This window comes from Pithys albifrons, chromosome 4 (genome assembly GCF_047495875.1).
Source record: "Pithys albifrons albifrons isolate INPA30051 chromosome 4, PitAlb_v1, whole genome shotgun sequence".
Taxonomy (NCBI): Eukaryota; Metazoa; Chordata; class Aves; order Passeriformes; family Thamnophilidae; genus Pithys; species Pithys albifrons.
In genome coordinates this window covers 61,042,060-61,067,760 of record NC_092461.1, presented here as the reverse complement: position 1 = coordinate 61,067,760, position 25,701 = coordinate 61,042,060, and the positions used below count along the sequence as shown (strand labels likewise).

The window sequence follows — 25,701 nt, the reverse complement described above, 5'->3', positions numbered from 1 at the left end:
AGTATGTTTGTATTTACTGCTGTTTCAGCAGCATGGTTTTGCCAGGAATCTATACTGTCCATCCATAACACAAAACCAGCACAAGCACACCACTACGATATGAGCAGAACATTTCCAACTCTCCTCATTCCTCTCTTTTTCATTGTTTATTAAATTAATCATGATGGGAAAATAAAAAAGAATTCATCTATCTGTAAGTGATCCTTAATGATGCTGCCTCCCATGAATGCAATCTACTCTCTTCTTCTTTTCTCTAAGAGAACGCAAGTAGCAAGAAGAAACAAAAGACGGAAACATGAAAAAATGATTACAAGTCTCCAGTCTCATCCATAAAGCTAAAATTCTGACAGCTGCAAAAAGTCTCCCAGCACACTTTCAAATGGCTCTCCTCAAGGCTCTGCACTACCATTACTGATTTCTTCCAGGAATCAAATTAGCTCAGAAAGTAGCAGAGCCTTAACTTTTTTACATTACCTGAATTACCTGTGCTGCCATCAGCACCATGCATTGCTCTTGTAACACACCTAGGTCTTCATTAAAACAATGAATACTGTCACCTTTTTTTTTTTAAGGAAGTTGGAATGGAATGGAAAAACTCAGAGAAGGGGTGACACTGGAGAAAAAGAAGTTGGCTTTTTTACTAAAACCATCAAAAAGCACACAAGTAAAAATTGGGCATTTAGATGCCAACCTGCTACACCAGCTAATCTATGCCAGGACCCATTTTGGATTCCAAGAGAGAAACAAGTATCTTCTACTGGTATGTCTTTATTGTGCAAGTTATATGGAAGGAATTTTGCAATGCACAAACTGATAGAGATCTAAGGGCTATTTTCCTTCCTCTCCACCACAGTTTAGTTTGAGAATTAAAATGCTTTAAGCTACACAAACTAACTTGTGCATCTCCAAATATTTTCAGTCTGTTACATACAGAAGATAAAGCCAGATGTTCTAGATATTTTATATCTTTAACCCAAACAAAGCTATAAAAATTTGTTATCCTGTTATGACACTGCCACTACATAAAAATTGGAGTAGTTCACATTTTTTGGATACAGTAAGATGTTTGTTCACTGTGTTCAGAATAATATTAGGCCATTGTCTACCAATCCTAAGATAGATAGATAGATAGATAGATAGATAGATAGATAGATAGATAGATAGATAGATAGATAGATCTGCCAGTATGTAATTAAACCTTATTTTCTAAAGACAATGCACTTGTAAGCAATAGTCTCATAACTGTAGGGAAATGAAGCAGCAACACCCCTTTTTAGCCACTCCATTTCTTTTAAGAATTTCAATGTAACCACAAGTTTCCACTGTGTAGAGCTCTCCAAAGCAACTATGTTGTGGGCTGAATTTTTTCAGGCTTTATCTCTGGAAAAAACTGAGCAAAATTAGTCCAGTCAATTTAAAATCCAAGAATGAAAGCCTATGTTTTCCTATTAGAAAAAAAACCCAAACTCCTCAGTTTTGTTTTGATTTTCATGAAAGCCCTCAGGCCAAACTGGCAGTGAATAAAAAGCTGAAACTTTTATACTGTAGAAAGTATATTCTACAGTAAAAAGGTCTCTGCATTCTGGTGAAAACGAATTATCATTTGACCCAGTCAGAATCCTGTTTTTAAATGGCTGTGTCGGCACAATGTGTTCTCACTAGGAACATCATCTACCTTCCAAGTACTCCTTTTAGAGCAATTCACACTTGCCTATGACCAAGGCACATAGTGAAAAACAAAGTGAAGGTGAGTGCAAACAACATAGGTATTGCTGATACTCTCAAAGGAGAGGAAAACTGAAGGAGGTGGGGCCAAGTAACCAGTACAGCATTTACTTTTTCCTGGCTAAGGGTACAGAACACGTAGAACACAGTATCTCTCTCTCTCTCTCTCTTCTCTCTCTCCCTCTTTTAAGAAAAAGAAAGGATGTTTCAGAGTACATACATGGATATATACTATATTCAGATTTGCCACGTGGTCCCTAGAAAAGCCCAGCAGAACATTCTGTTAACCTGACCTAGCTGATGTAGTCATAGTATACATGTAAGATATTATCATAATATATACATGCAGTGACTCTGCATATGACAGAAGCTGTTTAGAGCCTGCAGCTTAGTCAAATACCTTATCAAATATCTTTTCAGGATACAAAAGGCAAAACCTTAACACCCAATTTCTGTTACAAAATCTCCGATCAATAAACTCAAGACAGGAGAGGAGTGCTAAAGTTACACACAGCTAATGTGGAAACACATACCTGCAACACACAAATTCTAAATTCAATTCCTTCTTCATAAAAAAACCCAAAAGTGATGCTCATTTTCTTTATCAATCATCAAATCTGAAAAGGCCATGATTTTTCTGGAATGCTTTTAGTGTACATGCAATGGGAAGATTGACTACTAAGGCTTCTTCATGTATGAAAATTACTAACATCATTCCTTTCAGTGCTCTTATGGATGCCCAAAATGGAATAAAAGCTAGAGGCACATTCTTCCTGATTTGAAAATGGAAATAGGTACACGCATCACATGTACACTTCTGCACACACACACACACAAACACACACTATTCTATGGAACTACATTTCTGTTCTTAATTACTCTTACAGGAGCAGAGGCTGCACTTACTACTAAGTAGCTATAGAGCTGTAGGTAAAGAAAGGCCAATCAGTGACAAGCAACCCCCTAAAACAGGAGTGACTGTTTTAAGTAACTAAGTGATTAGCTGACACAGCTTAAAAATCTATACAAGGGTAAAATGTGGGCATCATAACAACTGGTTCTCACCTTTTCTGGCTGGTCTTGAAGAGGAGTAGAGGCTTTGTAACCCAGCTGTAGCAACATTGCTTCTGCTGCATTTCTTTTAGCTATTTTCTTGTTTGGGCCTGTTCCAGTAGTAATGTCATTGCCTACTTTTACCTTAAAAAGAAAACATTGATAATCACAATAAATTATTATGACAATTAATATCACCATGTAATACCCCTGCTGATCTATCAACAACTGTCAGCTCTTCTGATGAAGACCCAATCTTGAAAAAGTAAAAGTAGTGCAAAGAGGGACTACAGCATTCGTTCACACAGAGGAGCTTGTCTAGATTTTTCAGAAGGTTTCCAAGAGCTACATTTTTCTGTATCTCAATGCACACACAGTTGCCTCTCTCTTCCCTAATGAATCTTTGCCCCACTCTTTCTTAACACTGGAAGTGCCACAGGGTCTGTACTTCCTATTTCTTGTAGGAGTGCTGCCTGAAGCAGCTACTCAGCATCATCATGACAGTATCCAGAACAATGGGGGAAGAAACCGTGACTTGGAGACTTTAATGACACTGGTTTCTAAGGAAAGATGAAAACCATATCTGCATTCCTGCCACTTTGTCGCATGGCAAGGGACACAGGCTGTGACCTCTTAACACAGGACAAGCTTTGATCAAAACAGTCTTTGGAAATAAGGTGCTTTGCTGGATCTCTGGTCTGTACAGCACAAAGGGTTTCTGACAAACATGACTCCTTTCATAAAATTAGGAGAAATTAGAATGTCAAAATAAGGACCAGTTGTAGACGATGGATATCCACAAAGCATGTGGGGCTCTGTCTTGGGTTGAGCTGGCAAAATTTGAGCTGGCTCTGACTTAGTCCTTGGCTTGGATACCATCCTTAAAAGTCCTGGAGCTGTGTCTGGTTTTTGATATTAGCACTGCCATTGCTGTTCATTTATGCATCTGATAGGTATATTTTGTTCTGTCCATTCAGTCTTTTTTTTTGAGAAATTGTCTCTTAAAACAGTGCACAGTTTCAAAAGTGTGTCCAAAAAAGGAAATCAAAATCAAAATAATACAATAGCCAAAGTGATCTGAATAGAAGAAACCTCAGAGGTCAAAGACCTGAAAGAGTCTGGAAGGAACTTAAAAAAAATTTTGTAAAAACAGGTGTACAATGTTAAATAAATAATAAATGCTATTTAATAGTTTATGTTATTCACTTTCCTCAAATTATCTCATTTTTATGTTTTCCTAGAAGTTTAAATTCTTCTTGATTCAAATACGTATTAATTCTAAATATTAAGGTGAGGACGCAAATGAATAATGATGATTGTGAATATTCCTTTAAAGTATATGTATATGCAAAAAGGTTCAGCTGCCTAAGCCAGAAATATTAATAATCTTGAAATATAAACCTTATCTTCTATGCGGATCACAATAACAATTAGAAAATAGGCGATCTGCTTCAAGTTTATATGCAATAAAATTGAGGGACTTTAATAGGACAAGACAAAATGATAATTTATAACATAGCTCACAATAAATCAATGTGTTGCTGTTTCTCAGACCTGTAAAACTGGTTTAGCTATTATTATAACCTCTATCAAGGATTAAAGGTCTCACTACAAAGGGACAGAGCTTTCTGAAATTAACTTTGGGAACAGAACACCAACTAATGTCATCAGGGGTTTTCTTCTGTTTATCTAGTAGCCAGGATCCAAGTAATTGGATCCATTTCATCACAACTAAACTTGCTCTTTGTGTGACAGATAAAAATGACCATATTATCTCTGGATATTTTACTTCCACATTCAATTAAATTAAATGAAAACATTGTTTAAGTAGTTAATACAAAGGTTTTTTTATTCTGATAAGTGTTTGTGCATGTCATAATGAATCCACTGAGACTTCTTGAAGGTGGGAGAAGCAGCAGTACGACTTCAGTGTGAAAAGATTACAAAAGGGTGAAAATGGACTTTAAAAGTATTCATAACAAAGCAACTGTTCTATGAAATTTCTTTGACTCTTTCTTTTACAAGCCTTCTTAGATAAAAGAAATCTTCTGCATATTCCCTGCTTTTAAGACTCTTTTTTGTTCAAAACAAAGATTTTGCCATTACTGAAATTCCTCCAAGAGAAAAATAAAACCCCAGCCCATCTTTCTAATACTGGGCTGTGTTACACTGTCCTCTTCTGAGGCCTCACACAGAAACCACTAACTGTGGACAGTCCCATAGGGGTTTAAGCACAGGAAATGAGAATATCTGTGATAAGATCACTCTTTTTCAAATACTTTCAGGTCTAACGAAAAGTTGGAAATCCAAGTTTATATTGATAAAAAAAGATTCCGCAACAAAAGGAACCAAATTCAATATCTTCTTTTGCTTCAGAGAGAAAAATAACAAAACATCAAGAAAGACCACCAAGGTCCAAGAAAATTAAGATTGCTAGATTATCTTCATAGACATGAAGGAGGAACTTAAAGATTTAAGTGAAAACATAACTAATTTTCTGGAGAAGGAGGTGCTGGAACACCATAAATTCTGCTTGAGATCAGAAGAGACATTTTGGTGTGGTTTGTAGACAACAAGTCAAAATATGTTCAGGTATGCTGTTCTGAGTTGTTCCGGCACAAAATTACCCTTGAGTGAAAACACAAGAGTACAGAATCCTTTCCTTTCCTAATCTTTCTCAACCTGCTATTGTGCTATCTAACAAAATATCACAGTCATATCAAATATTGTGCATGTTCTTAATTTAAATATGAAACAAACATTAATGATCTACTGTTTCTGTTCTAGGTCCAGACAGAGGGCAGGCTAAAACATGTGATAGAAGGCTTTTTTTGTTGTATTTCAGATATAAACAAAGCCACAGAGAGACTGCAAATCTGAAAAGATTTACAACACATTTTTTTAAAACCAACTTGCTTGGTAATATGGAGATATTAACACCCACATTTCAGAATACTAGTTACTATTGCAATCCTCTGATCAACAACAGTCCAATTTTTTTTTTGAAAGACAATAAATCATGAACGATCAGAGATAAAATCAGCAAAAAAATACGCAAAACCACTACAAGAAAAGCATCTACAAGGCATATAACCAAATTGCCCTTTGTTTCACAAAGAGAAAATTCAGACAGTCTTTCTGATACTGTATTTCATACTATTCTTCTATAACTGACTGTAAAGCAAAGAGCTAAACACAGGGAGATCCACTTCACATTATGCCACCACTTTGCTTGAGTTTGAACAAAACATAGCAAGGCCATTATGTCTAATGTAAGAGCAAATGATACCTGCATAACAAATTCTCGACGGCGAGGCATTCCTCTCTCTGAAAGGAGAACATACTCTGGCTCCTTCTCCTTTTTGGCCTGCTGGATCTGAGCCAAACGACTGATTGGATTCATTCCTTGACCATATTCTGGTCCAGTCTAAACCAGGTTTAAAGGAAAGAACCATTATTTCAGTACATATCATACAACTATTACCCTGCTTCAGTAGAACATTTACGTGGGTTATCTCTTTTTTAATCCTCCCTTGGAGAGAATAAGAAGTCAATTACTTCCCATTTTCTGATCATGAGACAAAAGAATCCTCAGGCTCAAACCTGTGGAAAAACACTGTCTACCACTGCTGCAGGTAGGGTGCATAACTGGAACCTGCAAGCTACAAATATCCTCCCCCATCTATGGAGGTCCTTATGAGGATGGATGAAAATTAGCAGATTCATCAGTCAATTATATCTTATTGCCCTACTTCTAGGGCCCTTCCCCCTAACCCTTTAAAACAGGTTGCACAATGCTGGAACAACATGCATTACACTAAGAAGAGATGAGATTTACATGAGGACAAAAAAAATTTGCCATATATAATAAGGAATATTCCTCTCTCAGCCTTCCTGCTTTCCTTCTTAGCGCTCCTGCCTTCCATCCTATAATAATGCAATTAAAGGTGCAGAAAGTTCACTCTGTGTGTCACATGAATTTAGCCTAAAAATACATTTTGATGCGAATGGCTAGAAATGTTGCATGTTGTGAGACACCCACAGAGTATTTCAAATGCTTAACAGACAATAATCCTCACAATAACACATCAAAATACATGGTTGGTGGGGGAATTGATCTGATGGAAGGAAAACAAAGGAACTGACAAAATGGTCTGTCCAAGGTTACAGAGACAAGTGAAAAACTAGAGTCCTTACAAAAACTCTAGTTCTGAAATTCTTTTAATGAGTTATTGCTCACAAGGCAAATGCTCTCTCAAAGGAAATAGCTATGAAAATATTTGTTCGTAGATCTTCTGAAGAAGAAATTAAGACAGACACAAATTTATCCAAAGTCATATTTAACTGATTTATATTCCATAACACAAAGAACAAACTCACAAATGTATATGACATTTGAATGCTGAATTGTTTGTATGCTATTGAGCTATTTCCTTTTTATGAAACCATTTGCAGGTGAAGAGAAGATGCTTGCGTGTGCTTCTCAAATAACAAACAAGTGTTCCAGAACCTGAAGAAATTATTGGCAACTGAAGGCAAAGACTAGAGAGGGATGTTATATTTAGAAAGCTGTGCACTGAATCCTACATAGTGTAACTGCTGAAGTAATTAGAGAAGATGTAGGTGAAAGAGCTAAGACAATGTCATACACAAGGGCAGCTGTGTGGGCAAGAAGCCAGGCAGAGACAAAATGCAGAATAGCCGAAATAAAGAGCTGACCATAAGATACATATACAAATAAAATGAAGTTTTTCTTGCCGCTTTTTTGATGCTCAAAACAATTGCAGGTTAAATTGAACAAAATTGGCACACTGAAAGCATTTCAGAAGTTTGGATATTCAAAAAATAAAAACCTTCCACATATCCAACTTTTTTTGTCAATCAATGTCTCTTTAACAAGGCCAACTTTGGATAATCAAATTTATGTTCATGGTAATATAAGAGATTTTTACATTATTACACCCTTAGCATCTCTCTTGAGGAAAACTTTCCAAAATGAGAAAGCCAAAGCCAAAAACCTTTTCAGATCTTCCAGCTTTAAAGCTGTATTAATGCTGATGGTTTTCCACTAAATAATTTTCCTGACCATTTTTTAGTTAGACTCCCAGAATTTTAGTAGCAGACAGGTATCTAGTTAACCCAGGTTTTCTTGAAAAATCACTCATTCTGTTTTGAAGGCAAATGAAAATAGGAGGGTAATAAATAAATCCTTCATTCATTTTCCAAACCCAGTTTTGTCCTTTCCAAAGTAGTCACTTATTTTAAAGGGCTTTTCTGGTGGCTGCTCCTTCAGAACTCTGCACTTACGTGGTATACTGAGTATACAGATCTCTAATGGTAGTATTTCTAGTAAAGTATCCTGAAGAACTAAAGTAGTATCCATGTATTTTCTACTTCATGTATCTCTCTACCTCTTCGAACTGGGGAGGGGGGAAAGCCCAGGGAGAGGGGCACTACATATGCCAGCAGGGCCTCCCAGAGGAGATGATACTAAAACTTCACATGGTTGTACAGAGCTGCTTGGAGGGCTTGACCCTCCACTAGACTTGAACCAAACCCTTGAAGATTTCGGTGATGTGAGCTATTTACAAGCCATTATGTTTAAGAATTAGCATTGCCAGGACTTAAAAAACCCCTCAGGCATATTAGCACAGGCAAACAAGTAACAATACTGACAGTAATAAGTAACTGTAACCATATTGACAGAAAATGACAAATAAACCTGTATTGATATTAATCTGACTTCTACTTTCTAAGCAAACATTCTTAAGTCTGTCAAAGGTGGACACATACCTTCAATATTGTTTTTGGACGCTTTTTAAAGTAAAGTTTTGGCTTTTCAATCACAGGAAGAGGAGGAAGTTTCTTAAGTTCTTGTAGGACAGCCATTGCAGCACGTTTCTTTGAGAGTTTCTTACTGTTGCCTTCTCCTTCTGCAGTAAATTCTCCTACTGTAACACGTGTAACAAAGCTCTTCATGTGAGGAGGTCCACTTTCTTTAATCACCTTTTAAGAGAAAACAACATTGAACCAAATCACCCTACAAGAAGATAGCAATGTTTGCATCTCTGCAATGAACCTACTACTAATGTAGTTTTCCTGCTAACTGAAGGCATTAGATGGGTTTTCATAAAACTTGAACAAATATTAATGACAGTATAAGATCTGAGGACAGAAAATTAAGACTAGTTAGGCAAAGCAAATCTAACCACCTATATTCAGTGTTTCACATAAAATACAGTAGGCCTATAGTTTTTTGAAGATTTATAGAATAACACAATATACAACAATAATTTATATTTAAACCAAGGCTGCTGGTTTTTATCCTTGCAAGGTGCTTCACATACTAAAGAAATTAAATCCATGAAGGTCTACCAGGCTCTGGCTATTTCTTTAAAAAAACACATTCAAAACTGTATTTATATGGCCTTTACCTCAACCTGTTTGTAATTTTTTTCTATTTGCATTAAAACATAGGATGTTCAAAGTTCCAAACTCGAGTCTTAAAGATCCACATTTTTACAGTGTCCATCTGAAGAACTTCACTACTACAGATTTTAATAATGTGGCAAGAAATTAAGTTCTGAATGCTGTACCCGCCTTCGCCTCTTCTTCTGCCTTCATTTTCACACATACACACACAGACTCATCTCCTTTTCCATACTGTTAGGATGCATTCACCCACAAATCACAGCACTGCAAGGGCTATCATAGCCTTCTCTTCATGTATACACTGTTTACTGGTCTGGACAATGTCTATCAGGAATTAGAGACCTCACTGGGGAACAGGTTCAGTTATTTTGTTTGATGGGCGGAAGAAGCATCCTAATTTAATCTTTGTTATATGTAATATGTACAAGGAGACATTAGAGTATCTGACAGGCATCTTTTTATATCTTCAAAATCAATATAAATACCAATTTTTTTCAGTAGATGGAATTATATCAAACCATTTGTTGAAAAGAATAATGTTTGTGTGTAAGGGAACTGAGGTAAAGGTGCACGGGCCTTCTTGGTGAAATAACTATAGTTTTAAAGTGCTGAAACCTTCAATCTTAATATTATTACAACATGTTTTGTATTAAAGTTCTTTTTATCAAGGTCATGTCCCTTGAATTATTTAGTTTTGCTGTTGCACTATAATGAGGTCTCCTTAGGCTTGTATTTCTTTTTTAAGCTCTCTTTTGTGGCAACTTCAACAAATACAATTTACCACAGAATATATCAATAAAAAGACACAAACTTAAAAGTAACAGACAACTTTGTATGCATTTTCCCAGAATAAGATGACATCTATGCCAGCATGGGATTTTTCTGTTTTAGTCCTGGAATGTTCCCACTCTAGGATTCCAGGTAATAATTCAGAAGTGTTTTCAAGACTGCCTCACTTGAAGGTTGCCCACCAGTGCTTCCCCATGTGAGAAAGCAGGAGTGCTTTCGAGGCACTGACCCACGCTGAGCCATGGGATGCTGCACTGCCTGCGCCAGAGCTGGGATGAGCCCACTGCCAGGATCTCCAGCTCTCTCACACACAGCTGGGCTTCGCATCAGTGCTCAACACTTTCATTGCACTGCAGCGTCTCCCACTCTGTTTTACAGGCATATCTTAATCCATCCCTGTACATTGCTATCCAAGTATTCCAACATGCTGGCTGTAAAACATGGCTAAATTAACTTTACTAAGGTCCTTAATCTTTGTGTGGTTCTACTAATACCGTAGTATAGGTGTTACTCTTTACATGCAATATAACGTATTAATAAAATATAAAAGAATGTCTATACCAACCAGATTAGAAAGGACAAAATGACTTGCTAAAAAATATAATTGCTGAGCTCCTAAAATATTAGTTTTATATAATTTTTCTCATATATATATATATATATGCATATATATATATATATATATATATATATATATATATATCTATATGAGAGAAAGAATGTTAATACAAAACCAGATTGTATTTTCATGTACACAAAAATTTATTTCTTAATATAAAACTAATGCATTCTGGTATGATTTCCCTCTTTTAAATTTTAAGGATGTGACACAAGGTAAATAATTGACGGGAAAACATTAAAAACTGTTTCTTTGTTAGTGTGTAAATGGAAAAAAATCTGTGTTGTCAATGGAATGAATCCCATAGGATTCAGATGGGATCCAGATCAAGCTAAACATCCAAATGTGGTAATTAAGCAAAAAAAATATTTACCTAACAACATTTTTGGTTAACCCCAGATTTTAGATCTTTTTACTCCACATGATTTCAAACAGTTGTGCTATGAGTCTTGGGACAGAAAACACTAAAAAGAAATTCAACCTTTGCTATCCAAGAACACTATACGCATTAGGACATTAAACTATTTCCTCAGTTGAAAGATACGACCCATGGACCAAATCATGGCTAATTTAAAGCTGAGAATTTGATTAAGGGTGACAGTTCAATACACTTTTCTTTTTCTGTTCCATGGATTTAAAGAATAATTACAGAAAGAGAAAACATATGGGGCCAAAACACATCTAAGGTCAAGTTACATCAAGAATGAATTTGGCTCAACTTAATGAATCATGCTGACAAATGAAAAACAGCGGTATGATTACAGTGAAAGAGTAATACTGCTTCAATTATTAATGAGACTGTGTAGAAAATTCAGAAGATTATGACAAGATTAAATGGACATTAGAAAAACCCCAAGGACTAGAGGAGACAAAAATCAGATCGACAAACCCATGTCACCTACATCTATGCATTCATGATTATTTATACTTTTAAAATATCACTATATTTCCAGGGGCTTGTGCAGGCAGACACACCAGAGTTTCCCAGTTACAAAAAAGGCCAAATATAGAGCTACTCAGTAGTCAGGCGTCCAAAGCCTTAAACCCCAAGAGAGCAGGAGCCAAATAGGTGTGAAACTTCCTGCTGAGAACAGTCTCCCAAAGCCAGCAACTTGGTCTATTGCTGATTCAAAATACAGAATCTCTCTCTTACTTTGGTGAGACTGGGACATAAGAAACTGCATCTCTTTCCCATCAGAACACTGGACAGGTATGTAAAGGCAGAAAATTTGCCTGTTCAGGAACTCTATGACTTCACTGCTGATACTGAGAATGAAAAAAATAAATTATAGTATTTGCTATTCTAAAGAAATAACACACCAATCCAAATAAAATACTGAAAATAAAATGACAATCTGAAACACCCCAACATGTTCTAATATCTGAAGCTGTTGACCTCAGTTTTGTTTTCTAGGCTCATCTATTCCTTACTGACAAATAAGAAATAAAAAACATGTATCTTGCAAAATAACTGAAAAAGGCAAAACTTTGACCTACTGTCAAGGAAGAAATAAAGTGAAATGACCAGTGTACAGGTACTCTAACATTCCTACAGCAATCACTTCTGTATTCTGTCTTAAAAACTGTTCATTGAGAACCCCACAAATGCCTTAGAGTAGTTGCATTTTGACTCAAAAGGTGATGAATCAAGGCTAGCTAAGGATGCACCAGTGAAAAGTATGGAGTAAAGCTTGCTCTTTGTTGGAACCGAATGTTTCTATTTTAGTTAACAATTTAATAGCTATAAATTCCTTGAAATGTCCTAAACTTCCTAGGCAATTAAAACTAGATATACTACACAAAACAGGACTGTGCACCCCTCTGCAAAGTCTGACATTTTTACATAGAATCTTACACATATTTATGATCATTACTTCGTTGCGTAACACAGCACTGCTGGAACATTGGCTAAAGCTTTTTCAAATGAGGAACAGGCAGATCATTTTATAGCTACTGCACACCAAAAAAAAAAAAGCTAGAAAAACCTTTGATGCCTGCTTGGAATAACACAAGGCCATTTGTAAATAAAATCCTATTAGAAACATCAAATCCTGCGGATTACCCATAATTGCTTAGCAGTTTTATTGAAAAATAAGCCAGAACCAAGTCCAATCAAAACTCTTTATTTAAGAATGTCACCTATACTTAGATTTAAAGGCAGGAAATAACACAAAACCTGTCAAGAGAGCAAGAAACTGTCTTTTTTCAATGTTGTTAACATTCTTTGGCAAGTTGCACATTAGACTTTTGCTGTACTGAGTATCTCTGCCTTCATTCTCTCCTTACCAAGTGCTTTCCCTTAAATAAGCTGGAAAAAGAATGAAGTTAAGAAGACATTCAAAGCACTATCTCTATTTTCTTTCCAACCTCCAAGCTACTCTGTGATCAGTGACCATACACACCTCTTTGTATTTTAGTGCATTCATTTGTATGGAACTATTCCAAGTACTTTTAAATATTTAAGGTAGAAAACAAGGTGTGAAAACTGAAATGCTAATTATGACCTTCGTTTTTGAAACACAGGCATGTGTTTCCATTATGTCGGATCTTATATAAGAGTTAGGTTCTTGGCAAACTGTGGCAAACTGATACTCCAACACCCCCAGAAACCCTAGTTTCATCCTCTAAATTTTACACTCTCTTCACTTTCTAATTAGTCTGTATCACATAGACCACATATAGAAAGCATATATGCCTTTGTTATACCAAGGAATTCCTTCGTCACAAACAATATCCTTTGCCTTTGGCTCTCTTACCTACCTTATGAGAGGTTTCTCAGATTTCTAAGAAGGTCCAAACAGCTCATTTGACGTTGGCCAATTCAGGGATATGGGCCAAACACGTCAGTAAGCTGCATACAGCACATTGTAGGGCATGCCACAGCTTAGGGTTTTTAGGTCTTTTTCACATGCAAATACATGCCCATACTTTAAAAGGAAAAAGCACTCAAGAAAACAAGCATCACCAGTATAAGCACTACCCACATCTTTCATACATACTCAGTTTAAATGTAAAACAAAAAGCAGAAAAATCAAACATTAAAAAGCCACTTACATTAGCATTTTCTGCAATTAAAAGAAAAAAAAGGAAAAAAATACCTTAAAAATCTGGTGCTTCCTACCAAAACAATGTTAGTTTTTTATAACAAGCTTTTGTAAGAATTTTTTCATCAGACAGTCTTCCTGTTCGTATCACTAATTCTCCCCTACTTACTTAACTGATAGCATTGGAGTTATTGCAAATATTCTTTATTACTTAAGGTAAACAAGGTGTCAGAAGTGGATTCATAGATAAAATAATAATAAACAAACAAAAAAAGTCATGAAGGCTTAAGTAGAGATAAGGAGTCAAACAGAGTGGAAGACAAAAATACTTACAACTTTCTGAAAACAGCACATTGGAGGCAAAATGTTCCAGTATCTAGTGTATGAATGCCTACAGTTCAAGCAAAGACTTTGGCTAACTGTTTTGAAGATTATTTCAAATCAGATTGAGTATGGCTACCAATTCTAAAGTCAAGCCCTATAAAGAAGATGATTTAACTGTCTTTCTGTCATCCACTTGTTTGCAACCAAATATTAGATCTCTGTAAGTTCTGAAAGAGCATCTATTTTAATAGTAAAAAATCAGTGTCTTAGATACACTAACAATGTCTTCTTCATAACTGTCATCAATATTGAAGTCATATTTATAATGTATTACTATTATTAACTGTCTTGAGTTTTAGTGGCACCTTTTTATAAAACTTTCTTAAAAAACATAAAAATGTAACAGATAAAAATGTAACACATACCTCAAAACTGACAGGTATATTGCGCTTCAAAGCAATTTCAAACACTACACTGATCTCAGACTTGTTTGCATCTTTATCTTCTTCTGATTCCTTTCCTGTTTCTCCATTCTGAAAATGATGCATACATAATCATATTATGGCTCTTAAAAGATTAAAAAGATATAGTATACTTCTCCCCACTTTCTCAGAGACTTTTGAATTCTGCTGTCAGGCTGTAAATCAGAGCTTGTACATCCATCTCAGCAGCCTGTTATCAGATGCCTGCTGACTGATAAGCCATATATAATGTGCTTATGCTTCATAATAAAGGAACACATACACATTAATTTTTAATTAATTACAGACGGTGAAATGTCTATGCATTTTAGTCTTATTAATGACATGGCTAACAATCATCTGAACACACACTTCTTGTGTCAAACATGAGGATCAAACACATCCTTTGACCTCCTTCTCAGTCTCTCTGCAGGTACCCCTTCTGAGCAAAGAAGAAAGCCGTACTTCTCGTAAAGTACAGAAGACAGCACTTCTCTCAGAAGAAATTGAGTGAATCACCCCCATAGTCTGACTGGGTCACCAGGTTACAGGTGTCCTCAGCAGGTCCAGCTGGTTAACGGCCCCTCCATCAACTTCCCTCTGGGAGTTACGACCAGTGTGAAAAGCTAGTGACAGAGAACAGCTTGCTTAACACAGAACATTATTTATTTATCCATAGGAACATAACAAACAGAGAGGCTAAGAGATAAAAAAACGCATATGCAAACATCCTCCTGCCTAAAATTCAGCTTTGCTTTATACTTCAGGTAAATCTTAATTTTCTCAGACAACCACCAGCATGGGGATCAGTCAGCCTTTTGCAACCACTACCTTTTGGTGTTTGCCCCCCAGGCCACATTTCCTTAGTTCTCAGAGGTTTCACTTTCAGATACTTTCAAACTGCAAAGCTCTGAATGCTTCGAACTGGGATCTCTCAACAACCATGTAACCTTGGCCAGGCTCCTAATTTTTTATTAGTGGAGGTAAACATCAAAGACACTTGGGCTGAATTAGGTGGATTCCTGCAGAGCTCCCTTCTTACATAACAAAGTCTGATCTAAATCTTCAGCAACCAGCATAGCTACAAAATTCAGATAACACAGTTATAAAACAGTATTAAAAAATTAGGTTTTCCACATAAAAATGAATGTTATCAATGTTTTATCTACCGTTTGTTAACTCTTAATACATTAATCTTTAAGACAACGCAGGACCAAAAACCCAGCACTTCACTACTGCATGCAGACATGGAGAACTTTCTGTTTTATTAAATAGTTGCCAACTTTTGAGTCTGAAAAAAGCCATTTGCATCGCTGACATTGATCTGGAGCTAAATACCAAAATAAAAATATTATAAAGTTTACAGAACCTGCTGAAAACAAAGAGTGCAGTGAAAAATAATAAGAAGGGTAGTTAAAATGAAATTATGTAGGACCTCCAGCTCATTTCATATAATGGCATGTCAAGTACCGCTGAAATCAAGAATGTAGGTCATTACTTAGAGGACCAGCAAAGCATTGATTATGTTCACTGAGAAAGATCAACAAAGTTAAAAGGACAATACATAAAAGCAAAATTCTATTATGGGGATATAAAGAATGGGGTACTATTATTCTATTCAAAAACCTTAGCGAGAATATTACTTGGCATTGCATTCAATTAAGTTTGTACTTTATAAAGGACACTGATAATCCAAAAAGCTAGCAAAAAGAAAGACACAGGATGAACTACTGATTAGAAAAAACAACTTTGCACTGAGACATTATGAAAACAATGAGTTCCACTAAAAGATTCAAACTTACTTAAGCATAATCTTTAAACATATATGTGGGAGAGATTTTTGATATCAAAAATAAGAAAATACCAATTAAACAGAAAGTGAAAGTGAGTTCTAGAAGAAATACCTCGCAAATTATCTTTGAAATGGGGAATAATCAAACACTGGCATAATTTACCTAAAATAATGTAATGCCCACTAGACTGTCAGCAAGCCTTCATGTCAAGAATGTTTAGGTTTTCTAGCTGTACTCTAGTTTATCCAAAATTCTACAGTCTAAATTAGAAATTACTGTTCAAAATTTCATGATTAAGACAAACATGTCTGTCCAGAAAATATGTCATTGTCCCTTCTGCCCTTAAAATTTAACTCCTTGCAATGTTTCCACCAAACGCAGTAGAGAACCAAACTGTTAAGTGGAGAAAAGGGAAGATCAAGATTTTAAGGCTTAGACCTTAGTACTGAGCAATAAAGTTCCAAGCCTTAGACATGTGACTTCCCAAAGAAAAATAAAATATGTTCAGGAGTGTCTCAGCCACTTAGGATTTAAATTTGATCCCCATTCTACAACTGACGCTTTAATTGTAAGGCCTTTCTTAGCCTCACATCTATGAGACATCAGAGGTGCTTTGGCAGACACACAATAGCCCTTTTGTGAAAGCAGGTTCACCTTCACTGCAACCCTGCCCTGTTGGCTGTTGCTTCTTGTTTCTGCTCACCTTACGCTCTTCTACATGTTTGTGCAATGATACTTCTCTTCAGTGCTTTAATATGGATAAAAGATTTTATCCTTAACTAAGTTTTTCTTTAAAAAGGAAATAAAAAGGTACCTTGAAACAAAAGAAGAATATATAGAAGACTGCATAAAGCAAATATGAAGGCCAAAAGAGAAACCTGTGTATTTACTGTGCAAATTTCCATGGCTCCCATTCCAGTCAAATTCACTGAGTTACTAATGGGATTACTAAATGGGTACCAGATGGTCTGTCCTTGCTTCACTCTCTGCTCTCCTTGGGAGCACAGTGACAGTCATTGGGAAAAAAACAAGCTCAATCTCATAATGTCATTGAGGCCAGTCAGAATCTGATACGTACTGGCTCTGATCTACAAACAGTCTTGGAGGAATGATGAATTAATCATCTTCCATAGATGAACCAAGATGGTCAGTTTTACTGAAGATAATAGACTTTTACTGATCTGGACCATGTTCATTGGTGAGGGCACATCCCACCAGTGCATTTCGCATGACCAGCAGAAGGGAGGAGCCTGAACCGTCGCACCACAAGGACCTTAAATGCTGTTTTGATGAGCCTCCAGTTCTCTGGAGGGCTACACTCAGCTCCACAGGACACAATGCTCTGTACTCCCTCTGTCTGGACATAGGCAGAGAGTTACCTCAGCCTGTCACCTCCAGTCTCCCACAACAACAAAAGATGAAGTGACAAATATTTTTTCATTACTAACCTCCAACCACTCCCCCTACCCTCAGAGGTTTTCCTGACAGAGGACTTTAGTCTCAACAGACACCTGCTATTGAGATCATACAGGATCCCAAGTGGTCTTCAACTTCTGCACTAGAAGCTCACAGTGCTCCCAGAGATCTTAAAAGTACTCAGCTTCTTTGACTTATATTTGTCCTTTCAATTTACAAAGATTATTCTGAGAATTATTTTTCTGTGAAATATTTTTTAAAATATAACACAATGCTTTATTTTTAAGCAGCAATATACAAACATAGCAGTGAGAAAGCCAGTTATTTAAAATGTAACTAAGTGACTAAAACCCTAAAACCAGGTGATCATCAGACACGTGATCAGTAATTGCCAGTGGGCTCTGTCAGGTTTTCAGGTACCTTGGGGACAAGTAATTTCAACAGCAAAAATTGCATTAATGGCATGACACATATTTATGGTTAATAATTCATTCTCCATGAAGACACTGATTAAATTAACATTTTCTCCACTTTTGGTATAATCTCAAATATTTCATTTTATTTTTTACTTATTCACCGTTGACAATCCTATCTGCAAAATATCTACTTATTTTGTTATTTTGGTGCCATGTTCACTGTCCCTTTATTAAGAAATACCAGTAACTTAGTATTACTTCTCTAATTATTGAGGCTAATATTAAAAAATTACTAAAAATTAAACACTGAAAAAATGGAAAATTAAATTATTCAATTTGGTCAATCTTTACATGAAGATTAGGAACAGTTTTCTGAAACACAAACCTGAGGTAATTTTTCCGGAATAGGCTCATTCTGGAGAGCCTGAAGAGCCTTCATTGCAGCATTATGTCTAGCAGCTTGACGAGTCTTTCCTTCACCAAAAAACTCACTGTTGCCAACAGTTAACTGGACATAGAAAATTTTAGGCACTGGGCAGTGATACCTGGAAGGAAATTAAAAGAAAACAACAATACAATTTAAGAATTTTAACCATACACTTAATGTAATATAGAGTAGTATCTGGAGATAAAACATTATCTTTCCTCACAGAATAAGACCCAGTACTCAAATACATGAACTGCTCCTCAGCAAGGCAGTTGGTAACTCTGACAGCAGCTCACACACACAAACCAGCTCCTCACCTACACTTGTGGGGCTCTGCAACAAGCTCTACTGTGCATCAGCCCAACAGCACAGCTCTGCTCTCTTCTTGCTTTGAGTCTTGGGAAGATGAAACCTAAGGAGAACTGAAAACTCCAGTGGAAGCCATGCCTGGGAGACAACTTCTGTCCCACAGACAAGTGGCACGGAGGAAGAATTGTGAGGCTGCCCATATGAAACCTGTGAGCATAGCTCAGCTCTAGGGGGCAACTAAAGTCAGATGGCAGAGAATACACCTAGCAGAAGTGGGTCCTCATTTGACAAATAACTTGGCTATATTTTACAGCCATGTAAAAAAGCTCAAGATTCCAAAAGCACGGCCAAAAGCAAGGTCCATTGCAACAAAACTAGATTCACTCAAACACAGTACTAGATTCACTCAAATACAGGATCCTTTTTAAAATGCACTCTCATCCGTGGACATGGATGGTGAAATTTTGGTATGAAGACTTTCGGAATTGCAACCTATTTGTTTCAACTGTAAAACAAATTAAAGAGAGCAGCACACTTCAAATGGAAACAAATATGAATAACCACTCTGGTCTCAGTGTCCTTGAACTTTGAGTCTAATTCTAAAAATATATTTATATGGAAAGAGCAAAACCATAACACTGGCTCAAAAAAGCCTCTGGCTATAGGGCCTTGGAGGAGTGAGCTAAGTTGCCTTTATGACATGCAAAAAGTAGGTATTTACTGTGCTTTCTTGTTTACAGTTTAACACACTTATAGGGAATTATTAAGGCCTGGAAATACTTTTGCTTATGGAGCATTTTCATAAAATTATAGACTAACTCATGTTGGAAAGGCTTCTGGATGTTATCTGGTCCAATACAGCACCCAGAGCATGGTAAAGCTCTGAAGTTACACTGTCTTGTTCAGGCATTGTCCAGGGTACTGTGGATATCTCCAGAGCTGAAGACTCCATATTTATGGACAACCTGTTCTAGTGTTTGACCGCTCTTTCTGGAAAACAATTACAAAGGTCCTACATGCCTAATGGAATTCAAACACCATGGTGCCATTTCCTAGCTAAGCAGCTGTCAAACCAAAGAAATAGGTAGTTTAAGAACATCAACTTCTGTTCCACTCCACTGGGTCCTTCTTTGCTTCTGACATACAGCATTCATCTCCTGCCTCCCTTTGCTTCCAAAAGCAAACACAATATCAAGACACAATCAATATGACAAAATCAACGTTAAAAAAGTATAGTGGCTTCAGACTGAGATTCACCTCAAAAAGAATGGCAGATTTTTAAATGAAAAAAGATACTGGGTATAAGGATTTCCCCCATCATGCTGTCTTGTAGGCTCTTCATTACTTCTGTGCATACAGTTGGAGCAGGTCTCCTTCTGCCCTGTTTAGTTGGTTTTAGGGTCTCTCTTGCCAACATCACCCCTACAGATTTGCTTACTAACTTGGTCCTTGCTTGGTTTTAGTTTACCTTCACTCTCTGTCATCTTATGGATCTCTTGACCAGATTGGCCAACCTGTTAATAAAGATGCTTGCCCCAGTTGGTCAGGTGGAGCCTGTCTTTTACAAGCACTGATCCTCAAAAAAGTTGCCACAGTTGTCAAAACCTGATGCCAGTACTCAGGCTAATTATGCTCTGTGTGTCCCCTTACAGTACCATTGGTGCCCACAATGAATCCCAGCTACAGCTCTGGAGCTAGCTCTGACTCAAGGTCTTTGATGGACCAGGGATTGCTGCTCCAGATGGTGCCAGTGTCATGTGGTGCATCACCAGCACTGCTGAACACACACACACACTGTCCTCAGCAGAGTTTCTGACTCCCTTCTGCATGAACTGCTGTGCAAAATGCTGCATCTGATGGCTGTCTCTAGGAATGGTGCTCTAGGCCCTGCACTTAGATGTGCTTCTCCCCACTTCCTGCTGAGAGAGTGCTTGACTCTCTAGTCAGGAAACAACTGGATGGAAAGCTCAATGCAGCTTTTGATCAAGAGTAGCTGACAGAGCCTACTGGCAGCTATAGAGCTTGCTAGAAGCCACTGCCTCCCGTGGCTACCCTTTCCCTGCAGGAACAGACAACCTCAAGTGCCTTGAAGAGTTCCCAGGAATCCTCCCACCATCCCAGAAGATCCCAGAAGATGTAGAACTAGAGCCTGGAAATGGATGCATGTGTTATGCAGCTTAGTACAGGACAACCTATGTATGCAAAAGCAGTAGGCACCTTGATAGCATGTCACCCCTTACTACTTCACAATCTTCCTTAAATAAAAAGAAATGTGGTAGTGCTGCTAGCAACTACCTAGATTTAGGGAAAATACAATATCCAACAGAAGTTCCTGTTTCCTGTTGAGTTACTAGACCTACCTTTCCCTCCACTGCATGCAAAGGAGGAAAAGCACATGAACTTAATCCACTTCATAAACTCAAATCCCACAACAGGCCTTCTCTTTATCCCTCCTCCTCCCCACCTTTTCATTTAAAGAGTAGTTAGGGAGCTATTTATGTGATAATATAGAAAAATTATATTCAGCCTGTGGCTCTAGAGCCTCATGCAGCTCTTTGGCATTGGTAGAATGATTAGGCTTTTACATGGTTTTGATTAAACTTTTTTTGCTTGGCTTGGCCTCAGGCAGAGTTAACAGAGCACTGATAATATGAGCATTGCCAGAAAAGTGCAGAGGAACACCTGAAATCCTCAGAAAATGGACTAAATCTGTGAGGACATTGGCTTCTCTACCACAAAGAGAAATAGCATGCTCCTCTTTTCAGTGGTGAGGATAGACTGTATTAACAAAAGCCTTAAAAGTAATCATAGTATTACAGTCTGAAATTACAATGTGACAATTAAACTGAGTTTCAATAATGAATGATTCTGCATCCTAAAGATGTACATTCAGGTAAGGAACAAGCTCATGCAAAGGTAAAATTATGTATCTGCCACTGATCATTAACAAACCTTCCCAATATACTACAGATGAGTTACTAGAAAAGGCTGAAAATATTTACAATCTTCAGAATACTTATCTAGAATTTTCTGATTATTATGCAATAACATAATCAGCACAATATTTTCAATCACAGGAGAACCTACACATCAGTCCTACACTCCTCAGTCCTTCATCACTCTGTTCAGTCACAGAACTGAAATAGCACACCTCACATACAGACTCATTAGGTTTCCAAAAGTTTTAAAATAACCTTCATTTAAAAATATGCTTCTCCATGCATTCTGCATGGTAGTTACAAAGGCTAGGACTTTCCTTGGAGAAAATTCTTACATAAAAGAGATTCTCAAGTGATACTGACACACTACTCAGAACATAAGCTGACAAATGCAGCCAAATGACAGAAGATTATCAAACTAGAAGACAACAAAAGGACATATGAAATGATACATTCAAGTGGAAGAAGACAAAGTGTGATGAAAGATAATACACAATCAGTCACATATAACCTTTAAAAACAAGCTCATTTTCATCTGGCTCTGCTGGACACTTGAGATTCTTAAGAAGATCCCTCAAATAAGAGGCCTGGACAGATCTGGAAAGCAGGTTCTCTTTATTCCCTCTAAGTTTTACAGCATTAGAAATCTACTTTTTAGCTAATGTCAATGGTATCACTTTAGAATAGTCAACCTGAAAAAGAGTATTTGCTCCATGACTGTAACCTTGAATGCCAAGTTTCAGCAATGAGTAAATATTTACAACTAGTTATAAACCCCTAAAAATAGAGGTTCATAACAGAAATGCTGACAGACATTAACTAAGTTGGTGTGAGCGGGCGCCACTATAATTAAATAAATCACCAAGGTCTGTTGACAATTAGAAAACTCATTTTGGTTTGCCACAGAGACAAACAAAAATTCTGTTCATTATAATTTTACTGGAATATGATGTCATAACATGTAAGCATACTGAAACAATCTGCTGCTTTTCTAGCCAAAATATTAATTGCATACTAAGGAGCCCTTGGGGCCTCTTCCTTTCTGGCCATCAAATCCACTCACACAAAGACAAATAAAGTATTAGTACATACGTTATGCGTTCATACTGCATTTCCCGCATTTCACTGGATTCCTCAATGGCATAAATGTTTCTCATAAATATTGTTACTTTATTCTTAGAAGGGGGAAAAAAACAAGTGCAAGTTGCAGCTCACAGAAACCAGGAAGTTTATTTAGATTTAGCCCATGTTAAAAACTCCGTGAGGTTTTCTCTAAATTTTAATGGTCAATGTACTCTTCAACTATGTAAAAAAGAACAAATAAACACAATTACTTTCCCACTACACTTTTACAGGAAGTATTACCCTATTCCAATTTGCTAATGCAAAGTGAAGAGAAACTGGGACCATTTTGGCCAAGACAAAGGCCACTAAAATACAAGATACAACATGGTACAGGAAAGTCATTCTTCAGATGCCAGCTCCATGCTGAAAGGGTCATTCTCTACATTTTTTCTCTCTGGCTCCTTTTCTATATGAACTCAATCAAACTGGCAGCCCTGCTGGTATTGTTTAATCAGGAAAATGCTGTAAACTTTGTTAGTGGAGAGATAGAGAGACTCAGACCATTCAGGGGAGTAGGAAACAGCATTTGCTGAGAACAACTTTTTCTTCATAACATTTGAAATTTCTCTAGGGGAGCAAGTTGTTTAGTGCAGCTGTTCCCTGGCTACGTCCTATTTTACTAAGCAGTCCATTAGCCATGTGCATTTCTTACAGATGTGAGTTCTATGTTTTGAAGAAGGAAACCTCCAGTATAGTCCCTTTTGTCTTCATGCAGTGCATTTTCTAGTTCTTTCAGCAGGTCCATAACAACACCTGGGAATAAAGATGCTCTCTTTACCAAGTACTCCTTTTGAGAACTATAGTCCATTATTCCTGAATTGTGTCTATTACAGGCTAGGCCATTTGATCAAGGGAAGCCTATTGACGAAACCTTCTTGCTCCAGCTCCAGGAAGGATTGTGCTCCCAGGCTCTTGTCCTGCTGGGGAACTTCAACTACGCTGACATCTGCTGGGAAAGGAGCATGATGAGCTGCAGGCAATATAGGAGACTTGTGGAATGCATGGAAGATAACTTCTTAACTGGCCTGGTTGAAGAGAGAACTAAGGCAGAAACTTGGAGGAAAAAGGAGAATCTATCATCTCTGGAAGGAGGGCCTGGAGGCAGGACTTTAACTTGGGAGCACTATAAGGATTGTCACAAGGTCATGCAGGGAGAAGATTAGAAGGGCCAAAGCCCAACTAGAACTTGGATTTGGTCACTACAGGTAAAGACAACAAAGAAGTTTCCACAAATACACTGGCAGATGAAGGCTCAAGGAGGCTCTCCACAATTTGTTGAATGCAGAGGGCAGTATAGCAACAGATGAGGAAAAGGCAGAGGCACTTAATGCCTTCTTTGCCTCAGTCTTCTTGTCCTCAGGATACCCAGGTGCCAGAGCTGGAAGTTGGTGATGGGCAGATGAGTGAAGTCCCCATAATCCAAGAGGAAGTGGTTAGTGACCTGTTACGCCGATTAGATGCTCACAAGTCTGTGGGCCTTAAAGGGATCCACCCCAGAGTAATGAGGGAACCGGTGAAAGAACTTGCCAAAACACTCTGAATCATCTACCAGTATTCCTGGTTAACTGGAAAAGTTCTAGCTGACTGGTAATTAGCAAATGTAGGACCCAACTACAAGAAGGGTCAAAAGGATGATCTGAGGAACTATAGGCCTGTCAGCCTGACCTCGGTTCCAGGCAGGATTATGGAAGAGATCATGAGTGCCACTATACAGCACATGCAGGACAACCAGGGGATTAAACCCAGCCAGCATGGATTTATGAAAGGAAGGTCCTGCTTGACCAACCTATCTCTTTCTATGACAAAGTGACCCACTTAGTAGATAAGGGAAAGTTTGTGAATGTAGTCTTCCGTAAAGCCTTTGACACTGTCTCCCACAGCATCCTCCTCAAAAAACTGGCTGCTTGCAGCTTGGATGGGTGGACTCTGATGGCCTAGCTGGATGGCCAGGTGCAGAGAATTGTGGTAAATGGAGCTAAATCCAGTTGGTGGCTGGTTCTTCCCCAGGGCTCAGTGTTGGGGCTGGTCCTGTTTCACTCCTTTATTGATGATCTGGAGGTGGGGATTGAGTGCAGTAAATTTGCAGATGACGTAAAATGAATGAGAATGTTAATCCATCCAAGAGTAGAAAGGTTCTACAGGGAGACCTGGACAGACTTGATCAATGCACTCAGGACAACTGCATGAGATTCAATAAAGGCAAAGTGCTGGGTGCTGCCCTTGGGCTGCACCAACCCCATGCAGCGCTGCAGGCTGAGGGTGGAGTGCCTTGAGAGCTGTTCAGCATGAAGAGACTTAGGGGTGCTGATTGACAGCCAGCTGAACATGAGGCAACAATGTGCCCAGGTGGCTAAGAAGGCCAATGGCACCTGGCCTTGTATCAAGAATAGTGTAGCCAGCAGGACTAAGGAAGTAATTGTCCCCCTGTACTCAGCACTGGTGAGGTCACACCTCGAGTACTGCATTCATTTTGAGCCTGACACTTTAAAAAAGACATTGAAGTGCTGGAGTGTGTCCAGTGAAGGGCAACAAGTCTTGCAAAAGGTCTAGAAAACAAGTTTTATGAGGAATGGCTGAGGGAGCCAGATTTGTAGCGAGGTGGGGGCCCATGTTTCCACCATGCCTGCAGTGAGAGGACAGGAGGAAATGGCCTCAAGTTGAGACAGGGGAAATTCAGATCAGGTATTAGAAAAAAATTTTTACTGTTACAGTGGTGGTGCTGGAATCCCTGAAATAGGCTGCCCAAGGAGGTGGTGGAGTCACCATCTCTGGAGGTGTTTAAGAAGCATCTGGATCTGATGCTGGGTCATGTGGTTTTGGGGTTACAGT

General features: G+C 37.8%; 1 protein-coding gene across 3 annotated transcripts in view; it reads right to left on the bottom strand.

Moving 5' to 3' along the window:
* STAU2 (staufen double-stranded RNA binding protein 2) overlaps positions 1 to 25,701 on the bottom strand; it is a 177,616-nt gene that overhangs the window by 102,153 nt on the left and 49,762 nt on the right. For all 3 annotated transcript variants that reach the window (XM_071554347.1, XM_071554346.1, XM_071554348.1), the window contains exons 6-10: positions 18,458 to 18,617; positions 14,412 to 14,519; positions 8,572 to 8,784; positions 6,068 to 6,205; positions 2,791 to 2,922 (exon numbers count right to left, since the gene is read on the bottom strand). In XM_071554347.1, the coding sequence (XP_071410448.1) occupies positions 2,791 to 2,922; positions 6,068 to 6,205; positions 8,572 to 8,784; positions 14,412 to 14,519; positions 18,458 to 18,617 (751 nt within the window). The remainder of the gene's footprint in view (positions 1 to 2,790; positions 2,923 to 6,067; positions 6,206 to 8,571; positions 8,785 to 14,411; positions 14,520 to 18,457; positions 18,618 to 25,701) is intronic.